The sequence below is a fragment of the Penaeus vannamei genome, chromosome 34 (assembly GCF_042767895.1).
Source record: "Penaeus vannamei isolate JL-2024 chromosome 34, ASM4276789v1, whole genome shotgun sequence".
Lineage (NCBI taxonomy): Eukaryota > Metazoa > Arthropoda > Malacostraca > Decapoda > Penaeidae > Penaeus > Penaeus vannamei.
In genome coordinates, this window is record NC_091582.1 from 23,446,276 (window position 1) to 23,463,775 (window position 17,500).

The window sequence follows — 17,500 nt, forward strand, 5'->3', positions numbered from 1 at the left end:
ACCATCACCACTAGCACTATCACCTCTATCACCATCACTTCTATCACTATCCCCATCACCACTATCACCATCACCATCACCACTCTCACCATCACCATCACCACTATCACCATCACCATCACCACTATCACCATCACTATCACCATCACCATTATCACCATCACCACCAATATCACTATCACCACCAATATCACTATCGCCATTATCATCACCACCACCTATATCACCATCACCATCCCATCATCATCACCACCATCATCATCACCACAATCACCATCACCACCACTATCACCATCACCACCACTATCACCATCACCATCACCACTATCACCATCACCACAATCACCATCACCACCACTATCACCACCACCACCACTATCACCATCACCATCACCACTATCACCATCACCACTATCACCACCACCACCACCACCATTACTGTTATTGAATATGGGAAGTAAGTTTATATTGCTCTTTCCCAGGTTATTGTTGACCAGCTTGGTTTTGACACTCGCATCACCGTGTTGGGTCACGTCCAGCGCGGTGGTTCACCTTCTGCCTTTGATCGTCTTTTGGTAAGCTTTGAGTTGTTACATATAGTTCTATTCACTAATATCAAATAGTTTGTGAGATAGCAGCTTGAATTATCTATTTATATTTATCTATGTCTTTTTCAACAACTGTAGAAAATAGTATTTTGAAATGTTAAGGTACATTCTATTTATGAAATTGTATATTCATAATGCAAGAGACAAGTAAACCAATGCAAAAAAAATATGTATGTATGACCAAATATTTACAATTATCAGGGTTGTCGTATGGGTGCTGAAGCTGTTCTGGCTCTCATGGAAGCTACCTCAGACACAGAGCCCTGTGTCATCTCCCTGGACGGCAACCAGGCTGTTCGCGTTCCTCTGATGGCTTGTGTGCTGAAGACCCAGGCTGTTGCTAGGGCTATGCAGGTACTTGGGTAGTGTTGTTTTTAATAGATTTTTTTTAGTGTCATTATATTTTTCTTTATTTTGTACTGCTGAAATTTCTGTATTTGTGACTGAAACTGATATAACTGATAAATAATTTCCTAAAGCTTATTCATTTGTAGTCTTAAGGTTAGAGATGGTATTGCCTGCTACACTTTATAATCCTTCAAGGAAAGGCCCCTTCTAATAGCGATTTTTTTGCCTAGGACCGTAACTGGGAACAGGCTGTGCAAATGCGTGGCAGGAGCTTCGCCAGGAACCTCGAGACCTACAAGATGCTGACGAGGCTGAGGCCCCCCAAGCCTCTGGAAGGAAAGGTAAGGGTGGTTATGGACTGTAAAAAGCCACAAAGGAAAAACTGTTTCTTTTCTTTTTCTTTTCTTTGTTTGTCTCTTCTTTTCCAGGTCTGATTTATGCACTATCTTTGAGAATTTTATAGAAATATTTTGAAGAGTTAAAACATATCTGTGACTTAAGATATGTTTAAAAAAATATTTTGGTGCTTATAGATTTACGGCATGAGAATGGGGTAAACAGGATTTTTATTTTTATGTTAGAATTTATGGTTCCTGACACACTGTAAGCACCTGCCAGTGGCAGGTAAAGCTCTCTTTGATTAGCTGCTTAGACAAATTTTAAAGTAAGGTAAACGTTATGAGTTGAAGAAAAACAAACATCGTGTTGGGTATGTAGCAATACATTATTACAGAAAACAAAGTTATAAACAAGTGGATAGTGGAATGAACTATCTGTCAGAATAGTTGTAATAAAGGAAAATACCCAAGAGAGTTATTTTCCTTTTATGAGCAATGTGTTTTTGCTTCACACAGTATGAAGGGGTCAACTAATGCTTTCATTTATTCTGTGTTAAACTCTGCTACCTGTAATGAGATACTTGTTAAGGCTGCTATGTTGAAAGTGTGCTTTATTATTATTATATATATATTCTGCATTATGTGACTGATTTCCATGTATGTATATGTCATGGATTTGCTAACAAAGCACCTTGTAAACATTTCTGGCACTAAGATGACAGCCACCCAGAGAATGAAGACTCTGTGTTATAGGATTCAACAGCATATTAAGATATTTGTTTTTGAAAACCTTGGCTTATCATTCTCTTACTTCTTTGAAGAGTGAATATGAATCATATCTTGAATTTCTCAAAATGATATTTGATATCTTAGTCTTGAAAAACTGGAAATTGCTGTTTTTGATATTTCACATTCTGAAACTGATCTTCCTATGCAACTGTGTTTTGGAAAAGACATTACTAATGAAAGAGCTGTTCTAAGAGCAGTGTACCAAGAGTGAAAACTAATGTCAAAGTTGTAAATCACATCTCCTTTATGATAATGGTGTTGGGGTGAAAGGTATAAGCTGAGAGAACCACTATGGAAAATACATGCATTAACTAACCTTTGTAGGCAAGTATTAGGGAGAACTATTGATCCTGATCAGCATGCTAGAGTAGAGTTAAATTATGCAAATTATAAAGGAAAAGTGAAAGGGACTTGCTATTGATTATCACTTGTTCTTAGAATAACCTTTAAGGAATAAAGGGTTTCCTTATGCATGTGGACATATGCTGATAAGTAGTAATGACATTACTAGTATTTCTCCCATAGAACAGTAAGTAAAATAAACATGTTATGCATTGCACTGAGATGTATCTACTGAATATTTATCACTAATTTGTATTTTCTTTAACTCCCCTTCTCAACACACAACCAGGCGGGACTTGTACGGGTAAGGTGACTTAGTTGACTCTAGATGGATTTAAAGGAGGTAGATGCTGTCTTTATGAATGGACTTGGAAATTAGTCTTGACACATTGTCTGTCTAGTAGTAAAAATATTACATTGTTCTATAAGATTTAAATATTGAGAATGGAAGCAGCTGACGACTGTATTAGAGCAATAATACTAGTATGCTTGAAAGATTGATTGTTTTTAAGGATTCATTGTTCATGTACATATCTTTAGAATCTCAAATGGATTAAGGCATTGTATATAAACATAAGGATACATATTAATTATTTTTTTAAGAATTACTTCATTAGGACAAATAATATTCTTAAAATTGTCATATGCTTAACCACGTGCCGATGGGGAGGGCATGGGTATATATGCCATGCCCACTGTGTGTTTAATTTAGTAATTGTTTTTACATATAGATGGCTCCACAAGTACTTGGTCACCAATGAGCCAGTTACAAAAAGTGCTTGTCTCTCCTGTTTATCCTTTTCCTTAATTTTCAATAATGTTTTCTAGTATTCAATACTGTTGTTAGTAAAGTCAGTAACAATATAGTAATTATAATGTTTATAAAAAGAAATAACATTATCAATATAGATGGCAATAGTAAAAAAAGCATTTTCCCGCTATTTCAAGAAAGGGTGAGGTCACAAGATCTACTAATTGACTCCTTTGTGACTAAGCACTGGCAGAGCCATCTGAGTGTAAAAACATATAACAAAACAATACTAAAGTGAACAAAACATTTTCCCTGCGGCACTGGGTTAAAAATCATTAAGGTTGCGTTAGCTGCTTGATTCTCATTTAGCAATAATGTAATGATATGATGATGATTTACTAATGATTACATATTAGAAGACATTAATCAATTTCTTGATTGAAAGCAATTACATCATCATGTTGAAAACACAATTCATTCTATATGTATATGACATACATTCATACATGAATGATCTTCAAATTACTATTTCAGCTATCATATGCAGTTAAGTTCACATTACTTGTTTCTCTGCAAATTCAATACTTTATAGTTTTGGAAGTCACTTGTATCATTGTAGTGCATATGACCATGATCATGCAGTTTCAGCATTGTATTCAAATGAATTATATATTCATGATTCTTGCAAAAGATCTCAGTATATCTAATATTGGCCCAGTGTTTACTATCAGAGACTCTGATCTATTCTTGTTCAGTTTGTTCTAAAAGTATTTTTCACACGAAGAACATTTCTACAAAAAAAGTAAAAAAATGAATGGTTATTAGTTTAGTGGTGTCTCTATAAATAGACTTCAACTCTATGAAAAAAATTAAGAATATAACTACTGATTTCATTGTGAAAAATATTCATATTTACATATACATTATGATTATACCAACAGCTAGATATCCTTCAATGTTTCAATCTCAGCTCCAGAGATTGTTGTGTTTAATATTTTGAAAGTATTTGTTTCACGGATACAGTTCACCAATGATTATCTTGTGCATTTCATTTAGAGTGATTCAGAGGAATCTTTAGCAGAGGAGGTACTGATTTGTCATTGTTTAGCGACTACTTGTCGGCTTAAGTAGTGCACCATCGACTCATAGACTGTCCCAAGCACCCAAAACAGGACAATGATTGCAAAAGGTTGAAATAGGTTCCCTGGAAGACAATAATTTAAAAAATCCGAAGCAGTGGAATGTAAATTGCATCTTATCTATTATTCTATGATATCTAATGATCTGATGATGTGGCATGGTTTTATTATGTGATATGAAAAGTGTCCAGGAAATTTTAAGACCAGATGACCTGTGCTGGAGGGTGAAGAGGGCAGCCAATGAGTCGGAAGTAGATCTTGTTTGATCCAGCCAATAAGATTTGAATGGATGACGTTATATAGTTAAAACTATACATTAATACATATTTACACATGTATATGTATACTTTTTAAGTCTATATATGTATGTAAATATGAATTTGTATAGTTTAGGTTGGATAAACATGTGCTTTTTAGCTCTTGTCAGATTTTGTTAATCGTATGTACTATAAATTTGGTATTACAGCAAATGACAATAATGTTTCCCTTATTTCTCGTTTTTAATGTTATTTTCTATGGCTTAGTGGTCCATGCAAAGTGGTCAGATAAGGATACTCAGAAATTTTCTTTGATTAACATTTACCTTGGCAAAATTATAGAATACCAGGTTGCTGTAAGAAAAAATAGACTTGTAAGATTTCATATATTCTGTAGAAATAAAAGATTCACATTTTAGGATATCTAGAAACGTATATGATGAGTATTGGTTAATTATTATTTTAGAAATAGACAAAAACAATTTTCCACATTCATGTAGCTGTAAATTTACCTGTAATAGGCACAGCACCCGAGTATTCCTTTGAAGGGTTCTTTGTTGCATGGTAAACAGGCACTTCTTTTGGTTCCACTGAAATACAGTCTGTATGCAACCACTTCTAGAAAATTAAGGCAGTTAGGTTAGCATAAATCATATATGTATTTTGAACTTTTTTTTTTTCTTAAGAAGAGGTAATTTGCAGTTAATCGAAGTTCAGTTGATAATGGGGAGGATTAATGCTGAGCAAGCTATAAATAAAACAAAGAAAAGTGTAGTAAAGCATGAATATGCCAAAGACCATTTTGCTGTAATAGAGAAGCAACATGGCAAAAGGGCCTTCAGTATATTTATGTCATTTCAAGCTCTTCCCCTTGCTGTTTTGGGTACAGCTGATAATGAGAGTACATTACTTCTGATTTATATTTAGTAAGATTCTTTATGCATAGTCTGCTACAACAATGACTAAAGATCCATTCCTCTAATGATTTTTAACTCGCAGTGAAACAAGTGTGAAATAACAAACTGATCATTCTCACATTCCATATTGAAAAAAAAAAAAGAAAGAAAATCTAGTGTGCCTTAATTTTCTCAGTGTCCTTGGTGACATGCCTAACCTTTTTAACTCTTTGGAGGCTCCTAAAAAAAGCTTTGATTCAGAGTGGCTCTGTGCCGCTCATGTATCCATCCTGCACGCCAAATGTACCATCACATCAGCAGATTGGTCTTTACCCCATCCACCCTCCTTTTCCCCCCGTCAGCAAAACACTATTTGGGACAGAGATGAACTCTTGGTGAGTCTCCGATGATTTTACTAGATGCTGTGTTGTTGGAATGTAGATTTATCTTGTTGATGTTTTTCTTTTTCTTTTTTTTCTTTTTTAACTTATATTTAAGAATACTGCTTAACCAATTGACTAACTGTAAGACTAATATATCTTTACTTTCTGTTAGTGACTGTTACAGGTGAATACTAGTGTGTGGGGAGGGGTGTAGAATAACAAGCATAGTGACATGTAGAGCATCAGGATGTTTATCAGTCTCAAAGAAATTCATGTCTCTACCTTTTATTTGCTTATTTCATTCAAACTGGGGATTGAAAAAGCAAATGTTTATGCTTCTTGGATGATAAAGATTTTTCAAATGACTATGATAATGATCATATTAATGATGTACATGATGGCAGTAGTAATGGTAGAAATAATTATTATAATTCTACAATAGAGTTTACTGTTAATGAACAAATGACAGTGATGAAGAGAATGGAATAAGTGATGTTACAGCTGTAATGTTATTGCTTGTGATGATAGTAATAATCAAAGTATAGACTATACAGTGATAACAATAATACTGTGTGGGACTGGTGAGACTAGTAAGGAAATGACAAGCAGGAATTACCCTGAGACTTTAGTATATGTGTTATGATGTTAATTTATTCCATGATTTAATGGTTATTCAATGTCTGCTTCATTGCCCCGTAAGTTGTAACAAATCCTTCAGTGTAATGGTTTCAAAGGGGCTGTTAATATCGGTTTGATATTTTATATAATTAAGAGAGATATATTTATTGGGTATATCTGATGCTCGGCATGTAAATGGGTTAATATGTTATTTGGGTATGTGTGTGCATATACATATGGACTGACTTTATACATATTTATTTACTTGTAAAGTAAATATGTATATGTATAAGTAGAGATGTTATATGCACATGTGCATCTGTTAGTGTATTTAGTTTGATAAACAATTGTTTTGAATGCAGGAAGTTTTATAGTTGATAGAAAGATATGATTTATTAAATTTAATGTCATCGGTTATAAATAGAAACTTGATCTATGAACTGAGTCGGATTGAAGAGCATACTCAACAACGTAAATCTACGTGCTTGTGATTTGTTGTTATACATAGATGATGAATTTGTTTCATGCATTGCTAAAGCTACCTTCCACAATTTTAAGATGCTGTAAGTAGATGGAAATTCTAGTAACTGGAGACAGTAAGTATTTATTCTCATGACTGAGAGGGAATAAGATAGATCCCAAGAGCTTTCAGGAATTTCGCAGATTCCTAGTCAGCTTCCGCGCTAGTAAAATGCAAGACTGATTTTCTCTTGATGAAAGAATTTTCTCCAGGAGACTCATCATTATGTCCATGTTTGGAGCATCTATCTTTGTTAATGTTGCTTATATACCCAAGTATTCAGTAAGGATTGAATGAATAGAGGATTGAAGAGCCCATTTGCTTTTTAGCTGTTGAATGTTTTTCTTTTCTCCTTTTTTTTGGGGGGGGGGAATTTTTATTTTTCTGTTGTAGCCTACTGCACTCTGATTTTTTCTCTCAAGATAGAGGTGCTTTCAGTCATGCTGTTGAATGCAGCAAATCTGAATAACGTAATTTTGTTTCAGAAGTATAATTTTCATTTTCTGATTATCAAAGAACAATCATTACTAACCCATTAGTGAACAAATGAATGTCATCAGCTTGTTAGCTGTCAACTAATTATCATCACCAATTCATCAGTTATCAAATGATTATGATCACTTACCTGTCAGTTGTGAAATGGTCATCATCTTCAATTTGTCAGCGTGCCATTAGAAAAAAACTATATATAGTGCATCCTTGTCTCGGAAAAAAAATGAGTATGATTATGTACTGTATTCAAGTTATCACTATTATTATAATTTTAGTATCTGTAATTTGCACTTTTGTTTTTGAACCTTTCTTTTATATATATTTATTTTATTTATTTTTTTTTTTGTTCCTTTAGAAGCAATTTATGGTATATAGGTTCAGGTATCTGAGTTTCTTGTATTTATGGGCTATGCTACGATGCTATGAGCAGATATAGAAATCTGTCTGTTGATTCTATTGAAATCTGATTTCCTTTCAGCAGTTGCAGTAAATTCTGTGTGATCATATCCTATTTAAAAGAGTATTAATTGACTGATTTTTTTTTTTCCTATTTTGTTTCTATATTTAGTTTTAATTTTGTAATCTATGCTTACGTTTTTGTACAGAACACTTTTCTCTCTCTCCCTCTCTATCTGATTAGTCTTGTTATTAATTGGTATATGGTCATGCATGTAATAAAAGTATTAATTACCTCAAAGCTATAATTATGGCTGATTATGTGATCTGTGCTATAGTAGCATAGTATAAAGTGAGTAGCTCTTCTCTATGAACATGTGTATATACACTGAAGTGTTTTGTATATATATGGTAGTATTAGGTTAGTGTTAATTTTCAAAAATTTAGAAATAAGTCATTACTAACATAAACTTAGGCAAGATATTGATAGCATAATTATATTCAAATGCAGTTTTGTATTGGAATATTTTCTTATTACCATGGTTACCTATGCCTACCTAACTACATACATACATACATACATACATACATACATACATACATACATACATACATACATACATACATACATACATACATACATACATACATACATACATACATATATACATTCCTACATATGTACATGCATACATACACATGAATAGTTGCACACATGCACAATTATAGACTTACACTTATAACCCACACACCCACATACATACTCACACACCCACATGTAGACACACACACACACACACACACACACACACACACACACACACACACACACACACACACACACACACACACACACACACACACACACACACACACACACACATGCACGCACACATGCATGCATGCACACACACATGCATGCATGCACACACACACACACACACACACACACACACACACACACACACACACACACACACACACACACACACACACACACACACACACACACACACACACACACACACACACACACACGCAAACACACACATGCACACACACACACACACACATACGCACACACACACGCATATGCACACACACACGCATATGCACACACACACACACGCACACACACGCACACATACAAACATACGCACACATACACACACACATACGCACACACACAAACAAACACACACACACACACATGCACATATGCACACACAAACACACACATACACACATACACACATACACACACACACACACACACACACACACACACACACACACACACACACACACACACACACACACACACACACACACACACACACACACACTTGATTAGTGAATTAGATATCATGGTAATGAATTAGAAAAAAAAAGAAATTCAAAATGATAGTGATCATGACAAAAAATATATATAATCATAACTATTACATACTGAGATTATAACTTTAACCAGAACTCCGAAGCCTCATATCTAATGGACTCATTGCCATACAGGGAGGCTTCAACTTGGGTGTCATGCACATTGGTGCCCCAGCCTGTGGCATGAACGCAGCCGTGAGGTCCTTCGTACGTAACAGCATCTACCGTGGAGACACCGTCTATGGTATTCATGATGGTGTTGATGGCTTGGTTGAGGGTAATGTGAGTATCTTGTCTTTTACGGCCGGCACTGAATGGTCATTCTGTTTTTATCTATTTATTTATTTATTTTTATCTGTTGTTGATAGATTTATTTTTTTATGATTGTTCTTTGCTTTTTTGGACTATCTTTAGTCATGGTGATTTTATTTTTTGCAAGATGTTTCTTTTGTGATTATGTTATCCAATGCGTTGACAGGGATAGATTTAAGCTGAAAAATCTAAGCTGAGTGAGGATTTCTCATTTGTGTCTCTATACCCAACAGATCCAGGAAATGACCTGGTCAGAAGTGACTGGCTGGGTTGGCCAGGGAGGTGCTTTCTTGGGTACTAAGCGCACATTGCCTGACAAGTACCTTGACCAGGTGTGTATATTTCTTTTCTTTGTTATATTATTATATGTGATTTTAGCTCTTGATGTTTTATATCTATTTCTTGTGCCTTTTGTATTTTTCATGTGTTTATTTTTTTTATATTACATTATCTTTAATAGGTAAGCATTTTCCCTTTACAGAATTTTGTATAACCAGTCTAGAAGGAATCTATATAAATTACATTTTTGTGACCTATATATATATATATATTTTTTTTTTTGTTGGCAGGTTTTCAGTAATCTTTTAAGAGGTAAATATAATTTGAATTTTATTTTCCCTCCCCCCATCTCCCCTCTCTAGATTGCTGCCCGCTTTAGGGAGTATAAGATACACTCTATCCTGATTGTGGGTGGCTTCGAGGCCTACCATGCTCTGCTCCAGCTGTATGAGGCCCGTGGAAAGTACCCCGAGTTCTGCATCCCAATGGTTGTCATCCCTGCCACCATCAGCAACAATGTTCCTGGCAGCGACTTCAGCTTGGGATGTGATACCTCCCTCAATGAAATTGTCGAGGCAAGTTTTTTCTTTCTTTATCTCTAAGAACCATGTGGCAGAATTTGTGTATTAGGAGAGATGAGTTTAGATGAGGAAGGGATTTTTTCTTAACCAGGAAATGGTGAAAGACGATACAGCTAAAAATATGGAATTAATATATGTGTGTGTGTGAGGGGGGGATGCGTGCGTGCATACGCATACTTGTAGATGTAGATGGCATAAGGGATAGGTATAAATAGATGTGTATATATACATACAGATAACACATTAGTTTATAGGTATTCATGTAGGCTTGAGATTGATATTCAAATATTATTTCTATTTTGGTAAACCTTAACAACTTTTTCACTCTTTAGATCTGTGACCGTATCAGGCAATCGGCTCAAGGTACCAAACGTCGTGTGTTTGTTGTTGAGACCATGGGTGGATATTGTGGCTATTTGGCAACACTTGCAGGCTTAGCTGGTGGAGCTGATGCTGCTTACATCTATGAAGAATCATTTGGCATTCAGGTATGTATAAATTAGCTTAGTGATTGATCAAAATACAGGTTTTGATAAATACAGAATTTTGAGAAATGTAATATTTTATGTCTATGGAATTGTTTTTTTGATTTGTTGTATTCATAACAGGAATTGCAACTGGACGTTTATCACATGGCAGCCAAAATGGCTGAAGGAGTCCAGCGTGGCCTGGTTCTCCGCAATGAAAATGCCAATGAAAATTATACCACAGACTTTATTTTCCGTTTGTATTCTGAGGAAGGAAAGGGTATCTTCAGCTGTAGGAAAAATGTGTTGGGTAAGTATGTTTCATCCTCTCCGTAATCAGAAGCAAAATACATTCCTTAATGATATATAAAAAAATTCAAGACCATCCTTGACAGATTTTAAAACTCACACCAGGAAAAATGCAGCTTACAACTAAGTCCTCTATTTTACTGTAACATTGTTTCCTCTTAGGTCACATGCAACAGGGTGGCTCTCCATCTGTGTTTGATCGTAATATGGGCACCAAGATGGCTGCCAAGGCTGTCAACTGGATGACTGAGGAGATGCTTAAGTATCGTCGCCAAGATGGATCTGTTTTCTGTGATGAGGCTTCGACAGCAGTATTACTTGGTCTGCAGAAGAGAGTATATCAGTAAGTTCAGTAAACAAACACATATTAAATTGGGTGTGATGCAGACATAGAATGGTTATGAATTGTATTTTTTGTTGAAGCAGAATCTGTTTATTTTTTATTATTCATATGTGTTGTTTTATATTATGTATTTAAGATCCATTTATGATGTATAAATTTTATGGATATGTGATCATTTTCTTAGCACAGCTATTTCTTAAAATTTATGGTCATGTATTTGACTGTTGTTTTTTATAACCATGATCCTGTCATATAGGCAGTAGCATGCCTCCAGTTGATGAATACTGGTCAGATAAGCAATTGTTACTTTACTAAAACTCTAACTGGGTATAACCATTATGTGACTGCTATCTTACTGGCTACTTTTGCAGATTCCAGCCCGTGGCAGAGCTCAAACGCCAGACAGACTGGGACCGTCGCATTCCCTTAAATGAATGGTGGCTGAAGCTGCGTCCTCTCCTCCGAATTTTGGCCAAGCATGACGCTGCCTACCATGAGGAGGGCATCAATGTGAAGGAAGTCGAAGAAGCACTTGATTAAAGTGTCGCAGATAACCTCAGTGTACAGAGACCTATGGTTACATCTTCGAGTATTTATTAATTTTCTGGTGAATTCTGATGCTGATGGAGAATATATGAAGTTATTATTATTGTTTTGTTTAAAGATGAAAATGTTATATTTATTACTTATGCAATCAGTGATAGCGGGGAAAAAATGTATAATATATATATATATATAAACATTTTAAGTGTATGTGTCATTGATTTGGTGAATTGGTAAGCCTGTTTGGTGTGCCAGTTTCATTCATTATTTATTTTACCTGAAGAGAATTAATTTTCAAAGACAGACAATGTTACATATATTATCCAAGAGCAGGTATGGTAACTTATTTAAGATAGCCATTAGGAAAGAGAGTAGATTAAAAGTAGAGAAATCATGATGAAATATTATTTCTGACAGTTTATGATATTGGGTTATCCAAATTTTGATGTAACAAGTAGCTTGCTGTCCTCCTATTTTGAAAATGCTGTGAAGCAGTACTGTATTTATTGTTAGAAACTCAGGCCATGCTTCTATTCTAAAAAATTATTTTGTCTGTTTTGTATTTAAAATCATGACAATTTCTTGTACAAAGCTGTTTTTTTTGCAATTGAGTAAAGCTGGCACCTACTTGGAGGAACTAATAGACACTGAACCTCAGCAGTATTACTGAGTGTGTTTATTTATTGATGTTGTAGCACAGACAAGGCAATAATGTACAGAAGTCATCAGTTTTGATGCTTGTGCAGGTAAATAAGACCACAAGAGTGACTATTTCTATAGGGCAAGAAGTATTTAGTTTAAAGGTGTGTCTGGAAAGGATCTGTGTGAAATGGTACAGTATAAAATGTTTAGTAAATACTCATAGAAAGCTTGGAAATATTCACCTGATATATTCTTGTCTGCCAGTCATTGTCGTGAGCTTACACCAGTGCTGGTGCATTCCATGCTTTCAAATAGGCTTTATAATTTTGATTGGAAAATATTTTTGTTTTTTTGTTTTGTTTAATCAATTGGCTGTTCTGTGTTCATGTATTTTTCTTTGTAATCTATGTCATCAAAATACTGCCAATGTTATCATTTATAAAAGAATGTAAGAGCTAAGTTATTTGCAGGAGTGCGTCTAGTCAAGCTCAGATCACCGGGAAAAGAAAGTTTTGCACCATCTCTTCCTCATATTAACCCATAATCATGTTCGACAAACACTCATATCTTACTTGTCATCTTTTATAAAAGAGGGACTTCATGGAACATTCATATAATTCTAAAGTCTCTCCTCTTTAAGAGCAGAAAATGTCTACTTGATACCATATCTTGTAAATTTTCTCTTTAAATGTTTTTTTGTTATTGTTACTCATTCAAAAATGTTCCATGTAGTGAAACAACAGGCTTCAAGTGTGTTCAAATCATTAAAGCTAGAAAGTATACAGTATATTATTATAAGATTCCACATGGCTACAAGTGTCTCAAATTTAGCCACAGAAAAGTCTGCAAAGGTGGTCATGGTGGTAATGAAAGACAAAGTTTCACAATACGTGTATATTTATTAGTGTTGTCAAAGAAAACATATTATTTAATACCTTGTATTGTGGGCAGGCAGACCCACCATTAAAAAATTAGATAATTTCCTACTTATGAAGATGCCCTTTTGTAATCCTTTGATATATTTTACTCATTTGTGCTGTACTTCTGTTGCCAAATAGTGCTCCATTCCTGTCCTGGGATGTTGCTACAGTCAAAATATACCATTTGTGGAACGTAAAAGCTCTTTTGTAACCTATGCTGATGTCATAAATATATTTGATAAAAAAGTAAGGTATAATGATGATAAGAATAGTTTTTCAGTATGACAGGAAAAATAAAAGGAAATATTATTTATAATTATAATAACAAATGCACTGAAAATGAAAATGCAAATAGTGACAGCAGTAATAAATTTTTGTACTAGGTATTCAACCCTAAAACCCAAGTTATAGGAACATAGCAATGGTGATTATATTATCAGATGTCAAAAATACTATTTAACGGTTTATACAATACATTTGTATTATGAGCAGAAAGAAGCAGATACAATGAATAAGCAGCAAGTTTTTGATATTTACCAAAATCTGTGAATATGGTCCTGTTTTCTTTTTCAACAGAATATGCTTTTGGCATTTATTTCAGCTTTGATGACCTAATGTATCTCTATAATAATGTTCATATCCAGGTGTAATCCTGAATATTTGTATACTCAGGCAAATTAGGTAAAATGACTTGTTACAATGCTTAATTATTCATTATTTAAAGTCTGTACACAAGTGGCCATGAATTGAGATGACGTCGCAGGCGGACAAACTACAAGGTAAACATGTAGTGTCCTCGTTTTCTTGCCTCTGACAAAGCCTTATTGGCTGATCATGCCTGTGGGTGTGGCCAGGCCTTTATCATTAATCTCAGTGTTGTTTTTGTGATGAATAGGATTATTGTGAACATTATCACGTCACTACCATTATTATTATTGTTTTTTATACTGATATTATTTTAATTATGATCATGATAATAATAATAATAATAATAATAATAATAATAATAATAATAATAATAATAATTATTATTATTATTATTATTATTATTATATTACTTTTATAATTGTTGTTAATTATTATTATGATTATTATGATTTTAATTATAAGTATAATCATATCATTACCATTATCATTATCATCCTTATCATTACTACTGTTATTTTGATAATGAATATAATGATTACCATTATCATTAATATTGATATCAATATTCTCACTATCATCAACATTGATACTATTATCAATATTATTTCTATTATCATTATGATACTATAATAATGTTCACTATTATCATAATTGTTGTTGTTATTATTATTATTATTATTATTATTATTATTATTATTATTATTATTATTATTATTATTATTATTATTATTATTATTATTATTATTATTATTATTATTATTATTATTATTATTATTATTATTATTATTATTATTATTATTATTATTATTATTATTATTATTATTATTATTATTATTATTATTTTATATTATTATTATTATTATTTTATATTATTATTATCATTATTTTATATTATTATTATTATTGTTATTATTATTAGTAATACTACTACTATTATTGCTATTATTATGATTATTACTAGTTTCATTATTATTATTATTATTGTTATTATGATTATTACTAGTTTCATTATTATTATTATTATTGTTATTATTATTATTGTTATTATTATTATTATTATTATTACCATCATTATTATTATTACTATTTTTATGATTATTATTGTTTCATTACTATCATTATTAATATTACTATTTTTATGATTATTAATAGTTTCATTACTATCATTATTATTATTACTAATTTCACTACTTTTATTATCATTACAAGTTTCATTACTTTTATTACGATTACTATTATCCTACCTAAAATTATCCTTATCCTTCTTATCATCATCACCGTGGATCATTATCATTTTTGAGACTACTATCATAAATTATTTACAGCCAACAGAGGCAAAGGTGAGAACATTATTGAAATCATCACTTTATTCAAGAAATGTATTGAAAAAAAAACATAAAAATTCCTTATACCGAGGAAGAATACCTTGACACCGAGATAATCATAAGTGACAAAACTGGCGGATTTTGCCGTGTTACGTTTGCAATTCTAGACCCCGTTTTATGAATTCTTGAAAACCATAAACGTAATTAATACCTTTAGTTGATAAGTGTCTTGCTCATACAACAGAATCAAAACCCATTTGCTCACATCTAACTTGGCCTCACCGTCTCTTAAACAATAAGCATCTGAGAACATTATAAACATTTGTAGAATTCGAATCCTTTCCGATCGTTCTCGTAGAAGCGCATCCCTTCCGGTCCGTTATTCCGATCCTGCTTATCCGTAGTGTAAGTACGGACGCCCATAACCTCCGTACCCGCCGTATCCGCCATACCCGCCGTATCCTCCATAGCCTCCGTATCCGTGCCCGTGTCCTAATCCATAGCCGAGACCGTGTCCGTAACCGAACAGAGGCCGACCGAATCCCCCGAAGCCGCGTCCGTATCGCCGACCGAAGCGCCGACCGAAGTGTGGGTCGGATTCAGGGAGAGCCAGCGTTCCGAACACGAGGACCGCGACCAGCAGGAGAGTGAAGGCGTGGCGGATAGTCTATTGGGGGGAAAAGATTTACATTTTGATTAAAACAAGAGGCGTGAGAATAATGTGGGCAGATGGAGGGTTTCCAAAAAGATGGAGTAGATAAGCTATGACTAAATATATGAAAAGATATATAAAATACCTGCTTAGTAAAGGTATTGTTGGTAAGTTCACAGGATGTCAAGAACTGAAGTAAAATGCAGATAAACTTTTCTTAGGAACACGGTCAATCATAGCATTTTTAGATAAAGTAGAAAAATTGTTTATCTTGAAAGCTTACTATTATAAAGAAAACATTATATGGAAGGACAACACGGTGTCAATCTAAAATTCTCAGAACAACATAGGTGCTTGGCTGATGACTACATATTTCATACTCCAAATAGATTTATATGTTTTAAAATGCATGTACAGGTCATGAGGGTAAAATGTGAATCAGTCTGATATCATAAAAAAACTAAAATACACAACAGAAAGGAAGAGAAAATACTAGGACTCCGAAAAAGACAAGGAATTCTAAATTTAAGGTGTATATATTTTTTCCATTCTAATATATATATATATATATATATATATATATATATATATATATATATATTGTTTCTTTCCCTAATTGTGCTTAGCGCCATTCTGTTCCAGATACTTTAAGAATAATTGAAATTATATGTTTTCTCTTTTAAAAGAAATCTTCCATTATAAGAAACACTTCATATTTCTTTAGAACAGCAAGAATCATCTCTCACAATGCCAAAAAGAAATGTACTAAAAACAACAAATTTACAATAATAACAGTTCAGTCAACATACATCATACAAGGATGAAAAAATAAATGAATAATAAGCAATAATACATAATCAAACAATGCACATTACCATACTGCAGAGGAATTGACGATGTCGTTGATCAGACTTCAGCTTCAGACTCTGCAAGCACCTGAAAGCAGCCGTTCTTATACAGTGTTGCTTGGGTGCTTGGCAACTCGGTTCAAGAAGCTCGTATTTCAGACGAGTTGAAAATGCTCACCGGGAATTTCATGCCGGCTTCGACAGCTGGTTCAGAATACACTGCTTACCGGGAGGAGAGTATATGTAACCGGAGAAATAAGTAAGAAAGGAAGATGAGGAGTGAGCAAGCAGGAAAGACTAATTTAGCAGGGAAATAAGAAAGGAGCGTTATAGAGCGTGAAATAGATAAGCAAAGGGGATAGTGAATAAATGAGCAG

At 33.6% G+C, this 17,500-nt stretch overlaps 2 protein-coding genes across 25 annotated transcripts in view; one reads left to right on the plus strand and one right to left on the minus strand.

The window, feature by feature from the left end:
* Positions 1–13,849, plus strand: part of Pfk (ATP-dependent 6-phosphofructokinase) — a 54,694-nt gene extending 40,845 nt beyond the window's left edge. For 14 of the 24 annotated variants that reach the window (XM_070113302.1, XM_070113304.1, XM_070113301.1 and 11 more), the window contains 12 exons: positions 483–575; positions 810–962; positions 1,187–1,297; positions 2,715–2,729; positions 5,831–5,863; positions 9,390–9,536; positions 9,800–9,898; positions 10,208–10,420; positions 10,759–10,914; positions 11,035–11,203; positions 11,365–11,545; positions 11,917–13,849. In XM_070113302.1, the coding sequence (XP_069969403.1) occupies positions 483–575; positions 810–962; positions 1,187–1,297; positions 2,715–2,729; positions 5,831–5,863; positions 9,390–9,536; positions 9,800–9,898; positions 10,208–10,420; positions 10,759–10,914; positions 11,035–11,203; positions 11,365–11,545; positions 11,917–12,085 (1,539 nt within the window). In that variant the 3' untranslated portion in view covers positions 12,086–13,849. Of the gene's footprint in view, positions 1–482; positions 576–809; positions 963–1,186; positions 1,298–2,714; positions 2,730–4,232; positions 4,263–5,830; positions 5,864–9,389; positions 9,537–9,799; positions 9,899–10,207; positions 10,421–10,758; positions 10,915–11,034; positions 11,204–11,364; positions 11,546–11,916 lie in introns of all 24 variants that reach the window. The other 10 variants (XM_070113297.1, XM_070113290.1, XM_070113288.1 and 7 more) reach the window with 3 other exon arrangements.
* Positions 13,850–15,650: 1,801 nt separating this feature from the next.
* Positions 15,651–17,286, minus strand: LOC113813786 (keratin-associated protein 19-5-like). The gene is made up of 2 exons (XM_027365846.2): positions 17,151–17,286; positions 15,651–16,290 (listed from the first exon to the last, which is right to left on the minus strand). The coding sequence occupies exons 1-2, from the start codon at positions 17,151–17,153 to the stop codon at positions 16,018–16,020; spliced, it is 276 nt and encodes a 91-aa protein (XP_027221647.2). The 5' UTR covers positions 17,154–17,286; the 3' UTR covers positions 15,651–16,017.
* Between the last annotated feature and the right edge of the window lie 214 nt (positions 17,287–17,500).